Source organism: Ammospiza caudacuta, chromosome 6 (assembly GCF_027887145.1).
Source record: "Ammospiza caudacuta isolate bAmmCau1 chromosome 6, bAmmCau1.pri, whole genome shotgun sequence".
NCBI lineage: Eukaryota > Metazoa > Chordata > Aves > Passeriformes > Passerellidae > Ammospiza > Ammospiza caudacuta.
The window spans coordinates 29,358,542-29,376,933 of record NC_080598.1 but is presented as its reverse complement, the minus strand read 5'-3'; the positions used below and the strand labels follow the sequence as shown (position 1 = coordinate 29,376,933).

At 41.1% G+C, this 18,392-nt stretch overlaps 1 protein-coding gene across 1 annotated transcript in view; it reads right to left on the bottom strand.

Annotated features, from left to right (window-relative positions):
• Window positions 1–170, bottom strand: part of LOC131559495 (cytosolic phospholipase A2 beta-like) — a 28,702-nt gene extending 28,532 nt beyond the window's left edge. Inside the window, exon 1 of the mRNA XM_058807859.1 lies at window positions 150–170. Coding sequence (XP_058663842.1) covers window positions 150–170 — 21 coding nt within the window. The remainder of the gene's footprint in view (window positions 1–149) is intronic.
• Between the last annotated feature and the right edge of the window lie 18,222 nt (window positions 171–18,392).

Genomic DNA, 18,392 nt, shown 5'->3' with positions numbered 1-18,392 from the left:
TGCAAAGCTCAGGATGCCCCTGCCCCACCACAGCGGCCTCTGCACCCCAGCAGATGCAGGGAGGAGGGAGTTGGCAGGGAGAGCTGGAGCAGAGAGGCCCGAGAGCGAGGAGCCCGGCCACGGCGACGCACGTGGCTCCGCTCTCTTACCTTGGCTGGTGGGCTCCCCATGGCGCCGAAGATGGCGGCAGCGACCGAAACCCCAATTTGGTTAACAGATCTGTCAGCTGACAAACAGGCTGGCAGCTTGTTGTGCTGCTGCTGCTGCTGCTGCTGCTGCTGAAGTAACCTGAAGGACACATATAATTTATACAGGCGCCGAGCTCCACCCTCTGCCTCCTCTGTGTGGAGGAGAGCCTGCCTATATCTGAGAGGGAAAGATCTGCAATGTCAGAGGTGAGCAGAAAGGCCGACACTTTTAGTATTTCTCACCATTTGCTATTGCCCCAACATCCTCCCAACAGGTTTTTGGGTTGATTCTGACATGTACAGGAAGTCTTCCTTCACTCTCACCTCTTCCACAGATCTAGTCAGAAGATCTGGGATTGGAGAACTAAATCTCCAATCTCTGGTGGGAGACCTACAATCTCTGGTGGGAGATCAACCCACTTCTGAGTGCTCTTTTCAACTTTTTCCACAATAGGGACTCAATATATTCCAAATATATTATTGGGAATCTTTTTGACAACCAGTAAATCATGACTCCTCAACTGGAAGTACCTACTGGCTGATCACCCGGCCAAGGCAGAGATGCTGGTGAAATTGAGATAAATATTAGCAGAGAAAGGGAAAGCTGCAAGCCTTCTGGCCTTTTTCCCTCTACCTGCTACTGATATGAATATGATAACTTGACATTTCCCAGTTTCCCATCCTGTTCCCCCATCAACTTGCTGTTGACAGTGCTGGGTCAACAGGGCATCCCTAAAGATGGCAGAGGCAGGGCTTCCTCCACTTCTCCCATGTCTACTGTGACCTGCTGACACAGTTCCTGTCAGGACACTGCTGACACTGCTCCAGGCAATCTACTCTGTCTGTACCTTTATCCACACTTGCAATTTCATGGTGTACAGACCCAGACTTGGAAAAGGCCTGGAGGCCACCATAAGTTTTCAGTAAGGTATGTACTCACTGGGGCATAGTAATTCCAGATAGGATCAAGCCTCACAAAACAGCCAGTGGACACCTTAAACTAATGGAGAATGTCAAGAGTTAATTTTCATCAAATAGTATGAATTTGGTTTTTGACAAGTGAAAAAAAATTAATTCTAATCACGATAGTTTGTTAGGAAAATAGGTTTACCTGAAATCTTTGGCTTCAGATTATTCATGAAAGTCAGATACACACTGTGGATCATCCACTTCGTAAAATATTTTCCACAAAACCTGCCACCAGTTAAAATCAGTTTTAGGCAGATGCCCCTGGGCTTCTGCAAGTGACAACCAGCCACTCCAATTGACATTTTGCAGACTCTGCTCTGGAAAGCAGCACTGTGCTCACCACCAGGCAGGACTAGATGCACTCGGTTGAAATCTTTGAAATACTAAGAAGAAAAATATCTCAAATAAAGGTCTGGTGTTTACATGCAGTATATCAAAGGGCAGTTACAAAGCTCACAGAAAAATCAACTAAAACTCATTTGAAAGCAATGTGGAGTTCAGAGCAATTAACTGTGGAAGCCTGCAGGACTGCTGCAGTAACACTGCTTTAACAGCCTCACTTGGGCATTTTTATAGCACCAGTTAAGACTGTAGTGCACACACTCATCTTCTTGCTTCCATGGACACAGGAGTCTGTAACATCCCATTTCCAGAGACAAGGAAAAAAAGCAGACAATAAAGGAAAAAGGCTCTATTCAAGAGGAGTCTTGGTTTTCTACTTTTGTACTGCTATTGCAGCTTTAATCAGACAGTCTGCTGCTATAGTGAACTGAGACACCAAAGTAGTACATTGACAAATTTACCTCCTAAACAGAAGGCAAGTGGAAAACCAGCCAGAGAACAATGAACTCCACTCAAAGAGTGGTATGTCTGCCTGGAAACAGAGCAACACATTAAAAACAAAACAGCTGTTTTAATGCAGGGAGACCCATGTCTTCATGGAACAGGAAAGAAGAAAAAAATGCTCCCAGAATGCTTTCAAATCAAGGTGCAAAAGTTATTTTGGAGAGCTATGGAACTAATTTTTCCAATAGCCTCTCCAAGAACTTAATGTTTCCAGTAAATCAGCATGGCCAAAATACATAAAACGCTTTGTGTTTCTTGTCAACAAGCACACTGACAACTACTACATCCATTTTCTCCTGGACATCAGGAGATGGGCTATGTGACATCAGGGCTTGCTGCAGACATTAAAAATGTACAGCATGTGGAAAGTAAGACAAAGTCAGCTGCGTAAGGAAGGAACAACAAAACTTAGAGGTTAAACCTGAACCAAAGAGGGCACAGCAGAATATGTCAGTGAACTAGAAAATAACCAGGAAATAACTTTAAGATGGTACAGAAAGTCCTCCCCCTCCCCTTTTTAGAGGGAGGAAGTCATGCCAGGCTTATACTAGTGGAGTTAGGCTCAGAAAATATGATACTGTACCTGCAGCAGCAGATTGTAAAAGACAGTTCAGAAGATAAAGAGAAGAGATATTCTAGAAAGATTTTACTTGTTAATTAGGACAGTCTCATTCCACATTTGTGACTGAATCTTACTTCTTTTCCAAACTACTATTAAGAAAGTACTTGGAAATAAGCTGGGGTGGGGGAAGATATAAAAAGACATATCAAATTACAACGAGGTTAAATTGGTTCATACACTACCTGTTGGCATTTGGATAATGCACACAGGAGACTGTGTGAAACAAAATCAGAATGGAAGGAATGCAAGCCCATGCTGCAAGCTCAGCATGAAAGAAATAAAAGTCAATTAATATAGCATTCAGCTAAAAGCAATTTACCCAGTGGGCTGCTCACTAATTGCCCCTTGCAGGAAGTACTGAGCTGCCAAAAACCAAGCAGTAGAGTGGCAGCAACTCCAAATGATTGTAAACTGGACTATCCTACTGGTGGCATAAACTGTAAAGCCAACAGGGACAGAACCTACAAAAAATACAGAAGTTTCATTTAGCGGAGATCATCATTTGCCCCAGCAATGGCCCTGCAAAATTTCAAACTCAGCTTTGGTGTACAAAAACTGCCCTCACTGAGGCACTGTCTTCAGAGTCCTTCCACCCTTGGTCCCAGCAGCTTTGTGAGGAAGGATGGCAGTTACCAGAGCACACTCCTATAAATATAAACCTCCCATAACTTTGTTTCAGAAAAGTTTTTCATCCATCCCATAAAACCTTTTAAATAGAGATAAGTGATGGCTCTTTCTAGGGCTAGATGCAGCCACACCACTGAGTAGGTGGAGGTGGAAGACTGCATTTTGAGGAGATGTATTTTTTTGCCAGACAGAGACTATGGAAGATAACAGTAACTTTCTTTTTACCTCATAAGTCAATCTGTAGCTTGTTCAGCTCAGTGGCTAGATTATGAAAATTATATTTATCTAGGAAAATAAATGTGTACAGTCAAATACAAACCACATTTTTAAAAATTTTCTCAGAAATTGAGGGGGAAAAGTAATTTTTTCACTAGCTCATCACCAAAATATTTTTTCCTTACTTGTTTTCTTGAACTACTGTAAAAAATAATCCAAATAACAACAAAAAGTTTATGAAAGTATATCTCAATTTTTCAATTCAAAATTACCATGTGAAACTAGGAGCTATAAAGCAAGCTTCAGAAATGCCAAATTTAGAACATGTAACATTTAATTGTGAAATAAAAGCTAATTTTTCATTGTTTTCCCCTTGCCCCATTCTGAGCAAACAACATAGCCATTCTGAAATTATTTTAGAACTTTGAATGCTTTCCAAACAACAATTTTCAGAACCTGCTGTTAATTAGAACAAAACTACAGGTTGTCTATCTGAGCAACAATCAGGTGATAACATTTGTAAATGAACTGTCCTTCTGGCTATCAACATCCAGCCCTGTTTTAGAAAAGTAAAAGGTGTTATATCCTCTTCCCTATCTCGTGAACCACTGTTATCTTAAACAAAAACTTCATACAGTAAATCCAGTATCACTGGCTCTTTTTCCTGGCCAGAGTAAGGGAGCTACTAATTTCCTTAGGTGCTTTGCAGGTGTGGTTGTAAATAGGGCAAGATAGTGATCTTTGCAGCTTCACCACAGGAGGAAGCTGCTTATTACTTACCTGGGGTATCTGAGGACTGCAGTGTTACCTTTCCAAGACACGTCAATGTAGAGCCACACATTGAAACCTACTGTGTTTATGTTTAGAAATTGTTCTTTTATTTTAAACCAAGCAATTGCAGAGCACCTAATTGAAATGATAATTGAGTAAGATATTTCAATGTCATTCCACTCAAGCCAGTTTCTGAAACCTTTATCTTTAGATCTTATTCAAATAGTCTGACACTGATGTCAGTATAAAATTGCTTGTGCAAAGACCTCAGAAGAGTTAGGTAAGTATTACACTTCACCACTTGGCTGACAGGAACACTTGACTTATGGTAATGGTATTCAACTTCAAATTATCACAAGAAGGGTTTCCTTCAAGAGGTAGGGTTGCCACCTACCTCTTGTATTTATTTAATGGTCACTTTTTAGAATCAAGAGAGTAACTCTTGCTTTCTGCTATTGTTTTTCAGCCTCTATGATTGACTGTTCTTTGGGGCAGGATCTACTAAGGACATGTTTGCTACTGAAAGTTATTATACTGGGCAAGAGTAATTAAAACACAAAGGTTGTAGTGATTGTATGACACATACAGCATCATTTCTTTTCTGTTTCTGTCCAATTCTCTTTCAACTCTGTATGTGGGTTTTTCAAGGTCCAACCTTTACCTGAGCATAGCCCTTAGATGTTGGCTGAGAAAGAAATAAAAGATATACAATAATTTCTTTCAAATAATACAGAAATCATCAAGGGTTCAACTAATGCATTCCTACCAGTGCCTTATTGACTCAGAAGACCTTCAAAAATAGCAAGACTAAAACAGTAGCAGGCATCCTGACTGTGCTATTCTGTAGGTTGTTATTGCCAGTGGGTAGGCTTCTTAAATAAAGCTAGCATCAGCCAACTAGCCAAAGCCTGGCCAAGGTAATCTGGAAGATTTTAATGAAGTGCAAAGGTAAGAAAACCACTGAGCTGAGCATAGAGGCAAGGCAAAGAAATATGGAAACAGCCAGTTCAGGGAGAACTGAATGCATTCAAGTTTATCATCAGTAGCTCTGGAAATACCCGCAAAGTGCCTTTATAGCAGGCACACTGATCACTAAGAACAAGTGAATGCTGACACAGAGTCCTTGGTAAATATCCAAAAAGGAGCAAGTCTTAAAAATACCTAATGGCAAAGTTTCATGTTGCAGCAGGAAATCTAAGGGCTAGCTGCTGCTAAAACAGGAGGTTTTGCTCCAGTCAACCCACAAGCTTAGAAAGCCCTGCTCCTACTTCACAGTACTGGCTCTGAACTCCTCTGGCTAAATGCTGAGCTCATTTGAGGAGCTGAAGCAACAGAAAACTACTCTTCTCCTTTTCCTGAGGAATTTCCAGGGCTGCCCTTCTGTAGTGGCATGCAGCCATTACCTCAGCTTGAGCTCAGTAGAGGTAATGTGACCATGGACAAGCAGCATTATCCATGAGAGCTGTCTAAATCATCAGAACTCCAAGGGAAATGAGTATCAGAGGTGGAAAACACGTTAGACAATTCAGTGCACATTCCTGCAAGTGGACCATTACCCTCCACTGATCCCACTACCAGAAAGTCACAGGGCTTTTCACCACCTCTCTGTAGGTAGTGTAGGTCTTCTAAGTTTACTGAAACACTGTCAAATTCAAAAACTGAATTTTTTCCTTTTTCCTTTCTTCACTTATGTGCCTTTTTTTAAATACAAAAACTCTAGACATCAACCAAGCTATATTAACAATTTAAAATAAAATAACCAGAGTTTGACTTAGTCATTAGAGTTATTATGAGCCTTGCAAGCTTATTTACAGTAATTAAAAGCTCTTTGACTCACTTCTGGTGAATTATAACTTCTGACACCAGAAGACAACTTCAGGAGGTTCTACAGAGGATTTTAATACAAAAGTTCCTTCTGCATTGATGCTTATCCCTGTAGAAAATATTTCTGATGAGAAAAATTTCTCGCTTAGGCATGTTTCTCTTCTTCCACTCAACTTGTAATATTTCTGTGACAAAAAGAAGTCAAAATTTTCCTAATACAGCAACTGGGAATTTGCCTTGCTGAGAGCACTCTCATCTTAATTCCCGTGGTATGAAAGCAGCTTTCTGCCACCTGCTCCCCTTAAGCAGCAGAGAAAGCAGACAAGTGTGAGCAGAGCCTGGCACTTGAAACACAGTGAGCATCTCAGCTGGTCTCAGGAAAGCTGCTTTAACCTCTGCCAAGGCAGAGTCATCCACAGAGCCTGATATTATCTCTGAATCTCTCTGTGTATGCATATTAGGTCAGGGTTAATTCCTCTGTTTCAGCAGCACATAAAACATGACACTTGCATAACACTGCAATTTTAAAAGATTTTGGTCTAGTAGAAAAAATATTTTTACAGGCAGAAATCTTATTTAACCTCTTAACTTATATAATACTTTGGGAATTCTGAAACTCTGAAGATTTTTTAAAAAGTACTTCTTGAAACCTGAGAACATAGAATAGAAAATCATACCAAGAGAAATGTATAGCCTTCAGCATCTCAAGGAACTAGGGTGTTTTAACTGTAGGCCTCCCACATTCATGGTCTATGTGGCAGGTAAGGCATGACATGGCCAACAATAGAAAAAATTTTTGAGTAGGCCATGAAAAGCATTGAGTCTGTTTAGAGCAGAACATTAAATTAAGTTACCTGCACTGCCTCATTTGGCAGAGGATTCCAGACCAATGTGCCAAAGGCCCAAAATTAGATCTCCTGGCCCTAGCCAGGAAGAGTCTGAGCTGGGGGAGAATAGTCACTCAGACACTCTAGCTTCCAGGGGCAGAGATCTGATGGAAGACAAGATTTCAGATGATCACCTCTCCCATAAGCAGCTCCAGGAAGCTCACCCACAGCCTGCCAACGCAGCAGGGCACAAACCACTGCTGGTGCCCTCCCTGCAACACGCACAATTTGTACTCTGCAACCCTTCCCCACGCAATAGACACATTGCAAAGTGGCAGAGACCCTTGCTTTGTATGATTCAAATCCACTAATTGTTGGTCTTCCCTCCTGTGTAGTTACACACATACTGAATGCATTTGTCAGCCAAGCAGTAGCAAGCAAACTGAACCACAAAAAGGTAAAATGTCCTGCACAGTGCTGGGAACTGGAATGTTCATTCCACAGAGGAAATCATGTTGGCACACCTCCCTAAAAAGATTTCACTCCCATATATAAGAAAGATTTTGAAATATTTCTGGGTTGATGCCTCAGCTGACATGCCGGGACCCTGCCTACAGAGCTGTTTAGGCTCAGCAGCTCCCTAGGCATGCTGGGAGCTTCACAGCTAAGAGATCTAGGAAGATGGAAGCAAAGGAATTGACCAACAGCCTAAGAACATCTAATGGGCATCTCATTCACCTGCTGACCAGCCTAGGGGGTAACCCCTGGTGAGTGGGAGCATGTCCTGTCATCACAGAGTGATGGGTAGCCAGAGGAACAGGCCAGGTGGGTCAGCAAGGCATACGGAAGCATGACAGCTTTCCAAGCAGGTTCCATGAAGCAGGAGAACCAGCCAGCCCAGCAGTACAGAACCCAATCACCATTTTCAAACAGGGAAGGGTTGCATCAGAAAAGTATGATGGGCTCTGCTCATCAGACACCGCTTCCTCACGTACGCTGCATCTGGGAATGGCAAGGACCTGACTGCTGATAACACACAGCATATTTCCTCCTCCTCCTCCTCAGGCCTCATGCACAAACAGCTGACAACATGGACAGATATGTGGAGTATGGAATGCCTTGTGCAACAACTTGCTTACAGTAAAAAGAGAAGAAAGGAAGTAAGATTTAAATTGGTAATGTATCCCCTGCTCTTTGACCCTGTCATAAATCCTTTGTACATCTTAGGCAAGTTAGTGGGAAATTTGTTGTGAAATGGAAGTAGCAACAGCCAGTTCACCTGAGATCACAGAAACTGCTGCAAGCCAAAGGAAAGACAAACAAATATTGTAAAGAAAAAAAAATATTCTGTTGTTGTAGAATACACATTCTATTTATGAACACAATCATTGTATACCGAGAAATTGAGTGTATTCCCCATCAAGTGTCTATACTTTGGAAGGCATCAGTTTAACCAAGGTCCAGGGAGCACCAAAAGGTCCACTAGTCATGGTGTAGATCAGAAATGTGTCCCACCCTCTGAAGTAATGCTTTGAGGTGCTTCTTGTTGCACATTGTTTAACCTTATGTGGCTCTGAATCAAATTAAATGAATGGTTGCATTACATTATTACAGATGCAGCTAAATGCTGTTCACTTGTCCCAAGCAAAACATTCTTCAGCTCTGGGGGGAATAACCTGGGAGTCAAAAAGGTAATTAAGGGTTTCACAAGGCACCAGGGACAGTCTGCAAGAAGCAGTGAGTAGGGCACCTTAATTTTCATTCAGTATACTCATGTACAAGGAAGTCTCTATTAGTAACTCAAACAGAAGATACTATGGTCTCCATTGCAAAACCAAGAAACAAAAATACTGTAAAGCAATTTGATGCTCTCCTAAATAGGAGTAGATCTTAACAGCTATTAACAGCCCCTTTCATCCCCATCAATTGAAAGAACTGTACAGGTGAATCCATGCAAATCCATTTCAGACTCTCAAGATAGATATATCTATTTGATATCTTAATTCTAGTTCTGGTCATGATCATTTGAGCTCCACTTCCTTCCTTCTGATATGTGTAGTCATTGCCATTATGTGGTCTGTCCGTGTCAGGACAGGGTTTAATGAAAAACATTCTAACAATGGAGCATCTTGGAGTTTTTATTACTAGCTGTGTAGAGCTCAACAGAAGTAAAACCCTCATTCCTCACACTCTGTCTCCTGCCCCTCACCACTCCAGATTACTGAGGGGATCTAGTCAAAATTCAGCCAGTCAAAAAACAACCCACAGTAAACGGCTGAAAATTCAAAGCCATGTCTTTGTTGTTGGAAAAGATGTGCAAAAAGAGTAGAAGACATCTTCCTCATCTGCAGCTACTGGTAATTCACTAGTAGGTCTTGTGCTTAGACAATTCCAGCTTTTCTGCTGTCCATTTAGGAGTTAACATAAGCATTTAAAAAGCCAAAAGCTTTGATCTCCGCAGACACTTGCACACATTCCTCTCAGGAACAGTCTAATTTATATTAATAGGATAATTCACAGGTAAAGTGCCACCTCAGATGCACCAGTGCTTAATGAACTGGAGCACAACCAAACAGATAAAAGAATATACACAAAACATCAGCCTGTTTCCCCCTCTCTGCTCCCTGAGAAAACCAAATGTATCACATTTTTTCCTAGGTTTAATTATTCTTAAACTCCTGTTCCTCCTATTTCTTCATATGTGTTGGTGCTCATGCATTCTATTTAGACTACAGATCTTTTTTGGAGCAAGGTCTACAGCTTTTCTGAGAACTTCTATCACTTTTAACAAATCATTTCTCTCTTGCCTTTTCACAGTGCCACAGTGCCACAAACGTCAATAAATTCTATTTCTGATCTTGAAACCTGTGTTAAAGCTAAACTATGTATCTTCCCTCCTACACCTTCCTTTCACATGGTGACCCCTGACTTTTCTCAGCCTCCACATCACATTTCCCCCCCATGTGATAACTAAATTTAAATTAAAACTGGATGATTCTCTTTTATGTGAAGCTCAATCAAACACAAGGAACTTGATTCAGGAATTACTGGGAAAAATGCATACATTGGGTAGGTACAACTAAATATTCATAGGTGGTTTTTGTTTTTAAAATCTCTTTTTTTCCTTATTCAATATTTTCCTTATATCAAACATATTTTAGAAACCTGTAGTTGACCTATATCTACAGATAGTGATGGTCTCTGTGCTTCATAAAAAGCTTCAGATGAAGAGACAAGCTGTTCCTTATTTCATGAAGACTCGCTTTTTAATCTAACAGTGTTAGAAACTAACATTGAAATGCCCTTGGCACTGATATACAGTGCACCTCTTCCAAAAATATGGAGTACTAGAGCTTCCCAGATAATATCTTGCACAAGACAGCACATAAATGCTTCCTCAGACAGAGCCTTGGTTCCAGAGCCTGAGGTTCACAAAACCACAAGGGAAGGAAACACCCATCCTTCCCCTGTTTCACAGCTTTCTTCCCTGAGCAAACATTTTGAAGGCAGTTCCTGGAGACAAACCTTGAAGGATTTCCTCAGCCAGTTTCCATTTCTTATTGGTATTCCTATAGCAGAGGCACCAACCCCTCATTTGCATCTCATTTGTGTCAGAGGGTTTCAGTCTTTCCTGTTTATAGTTTATATGCCATCATGGCAGCAGTGCCATTAGGATAATTATATATATTGTTATGTTAGGACTCCCCTGCACACTACCAGGAGACGCTTTGTGTCTTAGATAACGAGGTCAGCAATTTCCAAGATCTGCAGAACAAGGACAAATTGTTTTGGCAACACGCCCAACTTACTCCCAAGCTTGACCTACCACCTTCCCCTACAGGAGACCCCATCTGCTCTTCTGCATTACTGTTTATACAACCTGCTTTAAGCTCTTCCTCCAGGATCAATCATACCATGTTTTATCCTCTTCAGAAGCTCCCATACTGAAGGCTACACCAGCACAGAAGCCAACAGAAAATTCTTCAGTTAAGATAATCACAGAAGCAAGGGTGAGGGGGCAATTGAAGAAATCATATGCCAAAATCATATCTGAGTAAGTTTTTCTAAATCACCATCAGTGGAACACACTTCTAAGCTGGATTTGCATTACAAGTAGGAAGAGGAAGCACAAAATAATCTGCTATTCACAAATGTACACACAATGGACTCACAAACAGTCTCCCAAACCCTCCCATTGCACTGTTGCTGCCTCCGCAAGGAACAGGACATCTCAGCTCCACTGTAGCTTGTGAGATCTGACAGTCCAGGTTTTATTTAGCATTTAATCTCAGGTCATATTCAACGCCAGCTAACACAGCTAATTCCTCAATTCATACCATTGCACTGAAATTCTGAGGCACCTGAATTTTCAGATCACCATGCTTCGTAGACATAATAATTCTAAGTATGACTTGACTGTGCACTTAAATTGAAGATATGGCCCTCAAAACAGACATATTACAAGGGAATTCCTGGTCCAAACAGAATTGATAGTGAAACGATTACTAAGAAATACACATCTTAAACCAGAGCTGTCACGCTCAGCAGCTCTGCAGAGAGTAAGCTCCATACAAAGCAGAGTGGCTGGCTTAGGGAAAGCATTGCAGCTACCTAATGTGCTAACCAGCAAAACAAAGCACCATGCACCCTCCGTGGGTGTTAAGCCGCATGTTTGCTTCCTATAAAACAATCATCCAACCTACATGGTCTACCGAGGTGTAGCACAGGGCCTGCTACCCTAGGCTCACTTGCCACTCACAGAAGAAACAGTGCACCCCAATACTTAGCACTGCATGAGATTTGGCAGCCTTTTGACACACCCTGAGCCAGATATCATCTCCTTGGCTAAGGCTTGTACTGTATCTGTACACAACTGTTGCTCTCACTGTTGCTATAGCTGTACGTTATGAAACCCCTCAAATACGCAATACATCCATTTTTGGCACAGCTCTCTTGAGCAGGTGTGTTGTGCAATGCATTCTTCAGAGCTAGCAGGGATTAAACAGCATTTTGTGGGTCCCAGGAGATGCAGTTTATATTCGTCTGAGCACCATAAGGCCAAGTTTGCTCTATTCAGCAGAGCCAAAGGCTGTTGCAAATTCAGACACACAAAGACAGAAGGAGAAAAGAACTATGAAGTTTAGGACAAGTTCAGCACAGATGAATTTTTAAGTTTCCAACTTGTAACAATTTAAGATAAAGCTTTCTATATAAGCATGTTCCAAAATGCAGACATTTGGAGAAAAGTGTTTCTGGGCTAAAAATGTTCTGATTTATTCCAGGGAAGGTAAAGGAAGCTGAGAAACAGATGTTTTGTGTAAAATATCTTCCTAAAACTCTGCTATGTGAAGCTTTTGGGATCTTGTCACTTTTGTTGAAGTGTCTCCTTAGATAATACAACGTGGTTGGGATAGTTTGAAAACTTGGAATTGCTAGGCTTTATTGCTAGAGGGTTTGGTGCCTTAAAACACAGTGACACCATGTGGCCAATCACTCAGGATGGAAACAACGTACTCATGGAAAGGGCAGTGTATCTCATTAATCTTTGGCTTTATTGAATTTGTCTTAGGCATGCTTGAAACTATATTAACTACTGAGAGCAAACTAGGTTAGAATCTTCATCTGGGCAGGTAAACAAAGCCAAAGCCAATGATCAGTTTGGATTTCAGCATATGTTCAGAAGTCTCAAGTTTGCAAAATTGTCCAGTAAAACCTACCTCTAAATTCAGCAAGCAAATACTCATAAGAACAGTTTGCACATATGTCAAAACTCATATTCACTTGCAAGCAATTTGTAGAGCTATGATTCAACATTCTCAAAAAAGTGCATCTGGAAGTTGCACTTAAATATCTATAGTTTAATTCTGCGGTAGTATCACAAAAACTTGCAATCTATTTTGAAAATGGAAATATATTTGCCTTGCTCTCATGGCTTGTTTTTCTTCCAAATGGATACAGTTACCCCCACTTATTTTTATAGATATTTCTGCACGAAATATTTAAAGTTGCAAGTGGGAATATTGCTGCTAGCAATCTTCTCAGTAGGTTTGTTATCACTCTGCATAATATAATATGATGGCTGATGTGATGAATCATCTCTCCCTAGCACAGTCCTTTTTTCCAAATGAGGTGCTGCACATTGGAAAGGTTCAATTCACAACAAATGGTAAGAATGGGCAGATCTCTTTGAAAGACAGACACACACATGGGCAGGCAAATAGGCAGATGAAAACTAAATACAGAATACCCCTTAAACAGAAGGAGAAAAATAGACTAATTAGCTCTTCACAGGGAATATATTCACTCAGTAGTACTAATGCTCATCAAGAAATGTGTATTTTCAGACAGCGTTCAGAGCACCTTGATCTCAAGGGCAGAGAGGAAGTGAAAATACAACAGTATGACTCCCAGTTGCACAGGCTTGGCAAAGTCAGTGTGCCATCAATGTCTTTTTTGCTGATGAGTTACATAACATGCTGGTGTCATTTTTTCTATTCCATACTGAACTCCCGGTGAGCAATTTATGTCAATACTATCACAGTGCATCTGAATGTAAATGAAATAGGTTAATTTGAAAGGCGATCTAAAAGGATTTTCACCTACATATATAATAGTTTCACCTCTATACATAGCAGTTAGAGCCTAGGAAGCACCAGCTAATTAGATACAGGACTTTCTGACTATTCAAAACAGGAATTTGAGCTGAGGAAGATTACTGACCTGACCCTTCAAATTTTGTCACCCTCACTGGTGAGATGATGCTGCCATCTTGTGACTTGCAAATTTTACTTAGCCACAGGTGACACTTTTTCCCCTAGACTGGGAGGATAGAGTACACGATCTCCCTGGTACAGAAGTGCAGTAATGATGCTTTGAGCAGCCAAGCCTTCTTTTATATTCAGACCCACATTGTCTCTGCTTAGCTTTCTTATCTGTCTCCCCTGGACTGCACCCTTCAGTGTCAACATGGTTGCTAAAGGAATTCCTGTCCATGGACAGGCCAGGTTAGAGGCAATCCTGCAGAGGGGCTGAAGCCCACAGTTTAAAGGACTAGGGGTTTGTAATAAAAGCTAAAGAATATCCCCCTGCTGCCAAGAGAATCATATGTGCTGGAAAGCAAAACACACATTTAGTCAGCAGTAGAAAATTGCAGTATACACTGAAAAAAAATTAAAAAGACATATTCTTTACAGCTGGGAAGCATTATTATAAATTATTACATAGTTTTGTATATTGAGGATAAAACTTTCCTCTCCATCATCTCAAGTGTAAAGTTTGTATATTTATGGTAACATTTTTCTTGCTTGAAAAGGTTGTCGCTGTATTCTGAATCTAAATAGGGTTGTTCCATCTGCTCACATTAAATAAAATAGCTGTATGTCAAATGGATATGCTGTTCCCTGAGCAATACAGGCTTCAGCTGTGCAATGACTGCTTACCCAGCATTTTGAAATACCTGTAAAAAGGTTAGTATTACTGCAATCACATTGAAAAGCAAGCTGGGGTCTCCTCTCCTAGTGAGGCCTCGTTCTTTCCTTATACCCCAACCACATGTGCCTCCATCAGTGTGTACTCCCACAGCACTTTTCAGCTGAAGACACAGAATCAAGTCTTGAGCTGCTGGCAATACGAAATGCATGGCAAGGCAGGAGCAGGCACATACCAGGAACAAGCAGGTTTGAGGGCTCTGAGCCAGCAAGGCAGATGCTCTGAGCTCAGATAGATTGTTTGGGAGAGCCCCCAGACAGCAAGTACAGGTAAAAGGTTCCCTCAACACCTCTACCTGGAGACAAAGCATCAATCCTTCCTCTCTACCAAAGCCTCAGTCATCATTGCACACCCAAATCATATTTCCTTTCAAATCCTTGCTTGCCAAAGGAAACCAAAGCACCCTGCACTCAGTTTCTGATCAGAGTTTCCAGGACATACTGTATTCTCTTCCGGATATGGCATAGCAGAACAAGAGCTCCCAAATAGCCACTGAAGGTTATGTTTACCCATACGGTAAACCATGACTCTAGAATATGGAAAAAGGAAAAATGAACCTCTATACTCACCTAGCATCCATTTCTGTAACATGCTGATCACTTTGGCATCAATCTATTACTCATAGATGTGTAAAATCCCACTGATAATAATCTGAGGTCCTTCAGGATATGTACCATATTTTCTCATATTATCTCATGGTCAAAAGTCCTAGTGACAGTGTTTAGGACTCCACCTAGTGAGGTAAAACAAGAAGTCTTTAGAGAAGATAGATATTGCTGAAGAGACCATTCCTTTCCTCTGACAGGGGTAGAAGACCAGCAGAAGGTATTCCACTGTCAGAAAACCTTTACAAATCCAGGCCATGTTCAGGGATTGCTGATGTTTTTAGTACTATGGAAGTAAGTCAAGGATACATCGGAAATCCATACCTGGCAAGGATATATCCTTTTTCTCTTGCAAACTTAATCCATATACAGAAATGTACAGCCACATATTAATGAAAGAGGTAATATTTCCCTATGGAAATCCTTGTCATATCAGCATTTGCATCTCCATATTCTTAAAGCCCAATTCCAGACATACAAGATACTTTATTTTATTTTTAGATAGAATCCACCTCTGCAACAAGAGTTTGTGCTGGGTCTGCCATTTCTTCCTCATTTCACAATGAGGTCTTAAGAGCTACCAGAAGCATTGAGCAAGCCCTTCTGCCCTGAAGCAAACACAATCTTTAAATCCTTCTAATATATAATCTCCTCTCTCTTGCAGTAATATATCAGGCTCTTCCTTTTCTGATACAGTCTGCTCCCAGAATGGATTCAGGTTGCAGCAGCAGTCCAAATAGTCGGTGGATTAACAGAGGAGCAAAGTCCATATCAGTGCTAAGTATGTTGTAGTTCAAAAGGTTACTAATCAGACAAAAACCTGATCATTAATAAATTTCCTTTCAACAAACCTCATCACAACAATCTGATCCCCTGTATTACAAGAGATACAGAATTCATTTTGCAAAGTTCGTTGAGAATGAGAACTCAACATAAGGCTGGAATTCTTCTAAAGAGAGACAAGAGGAAAGAAAGAAAAGCAGAATTCAGGAAACCTAATGGAGGAAAACAAACTAAAATAGATGGAGAATAAAACAAAGGATCAGGAAGTGATAAACTGCAGAAGTTCAGACCTCTGGTAGTCTGGGGGCAACTGCAGAAGAGAATTTTGGTTTGGTCTGTGGCTATTGCCTGAAAGTAGGTACCTGCTGCACCTGCTGTTTCTATGGTACTGGCAGAAGACAGAGCTGAGGGTGCTGCTACCACCATATTGAAAACATCTTTAAATATGGTTTCAGTTTTCACACCTCTTCAATGAAAACCTAAAATCTTTCAAGAGAAATCTTGCAAAGATAAAAGTATTCCTGACTGTCTCCACGTGGAATCTCACACTGGAGAATTGGGGACTGCAGCAGAGAAACCATCCTTACCATCCACAAACACTCCTCTGCTCCCAGAAGAGCTGTATTTCACACACCAAGTAACATTCTGTCGAGAATCTCCTGGACTCTGGGTTCTGTACATGTGGTGACCCTCAGAAAAATCACTCTGTTTTTTGGGTGTAGCAGGAGGCTCTGTCCTCCAGGAACACCACCTCATGAGGAGAATTCTGCACTGTTCCACAGACAGAGTAGCAGGAAAGCAGCTGAGACACGCACAGGCACTGCTCAAGTAACAACCATATGTACACTGATTTACCCTGAACAGCCTGCTCAGAGGCCACAAAAGCAATGTGTTTTACTATGCGAGTGCTACATTAAATGACCCTGTTGTCAAACCTGACTAGGAGCTGCAGAGTATACACAGGATTTATGAGACTAACCTCTGGATTCCCCCAGAGCACAGGAAATTGCATTCCTTTGAGATCTGGACTGATGTTCATTGATAATGCAAAATTATGTTCCTCTGCAGGGAGACGAAAAGCAAAGTGAAAGCACTGGAAAGCCAAATAGCCTTATGTGGAGAACTGAGAGGAATGAAGAAGAATAACAGTCTTAAAAACTTCTACTCTCCTCTCAACCCAGCTGAAGGGAGAACTTGCACATGCCAAGTACCAGGAGCAAATTACTTAAAAAGTCAAAGCTATCTTTCTTAAATGTGTGATTTTGAAAGGCAGAGTGGTATTACCTGCCTCAGCCCATCATGATCCTCTGTGAGGTGTCTGTTTTAAGGCTAATAAGGCAGACAGAAATTATAAAAATACCAGAAAGCAAATGGAACAAGCAGTAAATGAAGCAGAGAGGAGACAGCTCTGGCCTGAGTATGACTGAACTCTCACTGGGTGGTAACTATTAGGCACCAGTATTTTCTCAGGCCATGTAAGGAGATGAATGGGTTTGGCTTTTCCCAAGCTGTTCTTCTGCTAGTGGACAGTATTCTTTAGGCTATACAAAGCACACCTTAGTAGCCAGAGACAACTGGAAAAAAAAGAGAGAAAGGTTGTGTTTATATCTGCTCTTCCTCCCTCCTCTTTTGGGCACAGTGTTCCAGATGAATCAAGGGAGACACAGACAAGGCACAGATTAAGCCATATATCCTAAGGAAATTAATTACCAAATTACTAACGTTGCTTTATATTATGTGAAAGGTAACTCTTGGTAAAATAAAGCTCTCATCTCATGACAAAAACAACAAGATTTCAAAACCTATTGGTCTAATGAGGAATAAAATTTAAGCCTTTTCCCTGAACCCACCATAAGCACTAATGTACTAACAAACAACAACCTGCTGACCAGAACACAAATCTGGGAAATGGAAGACTCTTCTCAGGCAACGCCAAGGCATGAGCTTCAGCCTTCTAAATCCCATGGAGAACCCCAGCTCTTAGGTGAATGGTTATTTCAAGGAGACTTTTAACACTAGTCCTTAGGAGGATAAAACAGAGTTACTCAACTAAATACTAATCTTCTCCCCAGTGGGAGAAAACCTATTTCTTATCTCAGAACTCTCTAGCCATTAGAGAACAAAAAACTACATTATTTGCAAGTCTGATGAGTGACTGGAAAATCTGAATGGAATCAACCAGAGATAAAATAAATAAAATTTGTTCCTCGGTTTCTACATTGACCTCAAAGTGAGGGAGCTTGAGAAAACTTCTATAACTTGTCACTAGAGCTACAGCAATGGAAAGCATTTATTACCTCTCCATAACAGCATTCGTTCTCAATGACAGTAAGTGTACTAATAATGACTGATTGCAAAACCCCTTAGTTGAGAAAGCAAACAAAACACAGGTTTCAGTGACTTGTTTGTAAGTAGATCCTGTGTCCTGTGTTAGGATTAACCCTGTGGCTGAGTAATGGGCACTGTGCAGAGCCCTGGAATCCTGGAGCAGGCAGGGTTCACTGTACACTCACCTCTGGCACTGCACAGTGAAAACATCTGGTTTGTGGACATGAGCCATGGTACTTTCACTTGTACATGTCTGTCTTCTGCCAGGAGATTTCTGCTGGAGAACCTACATTCTATG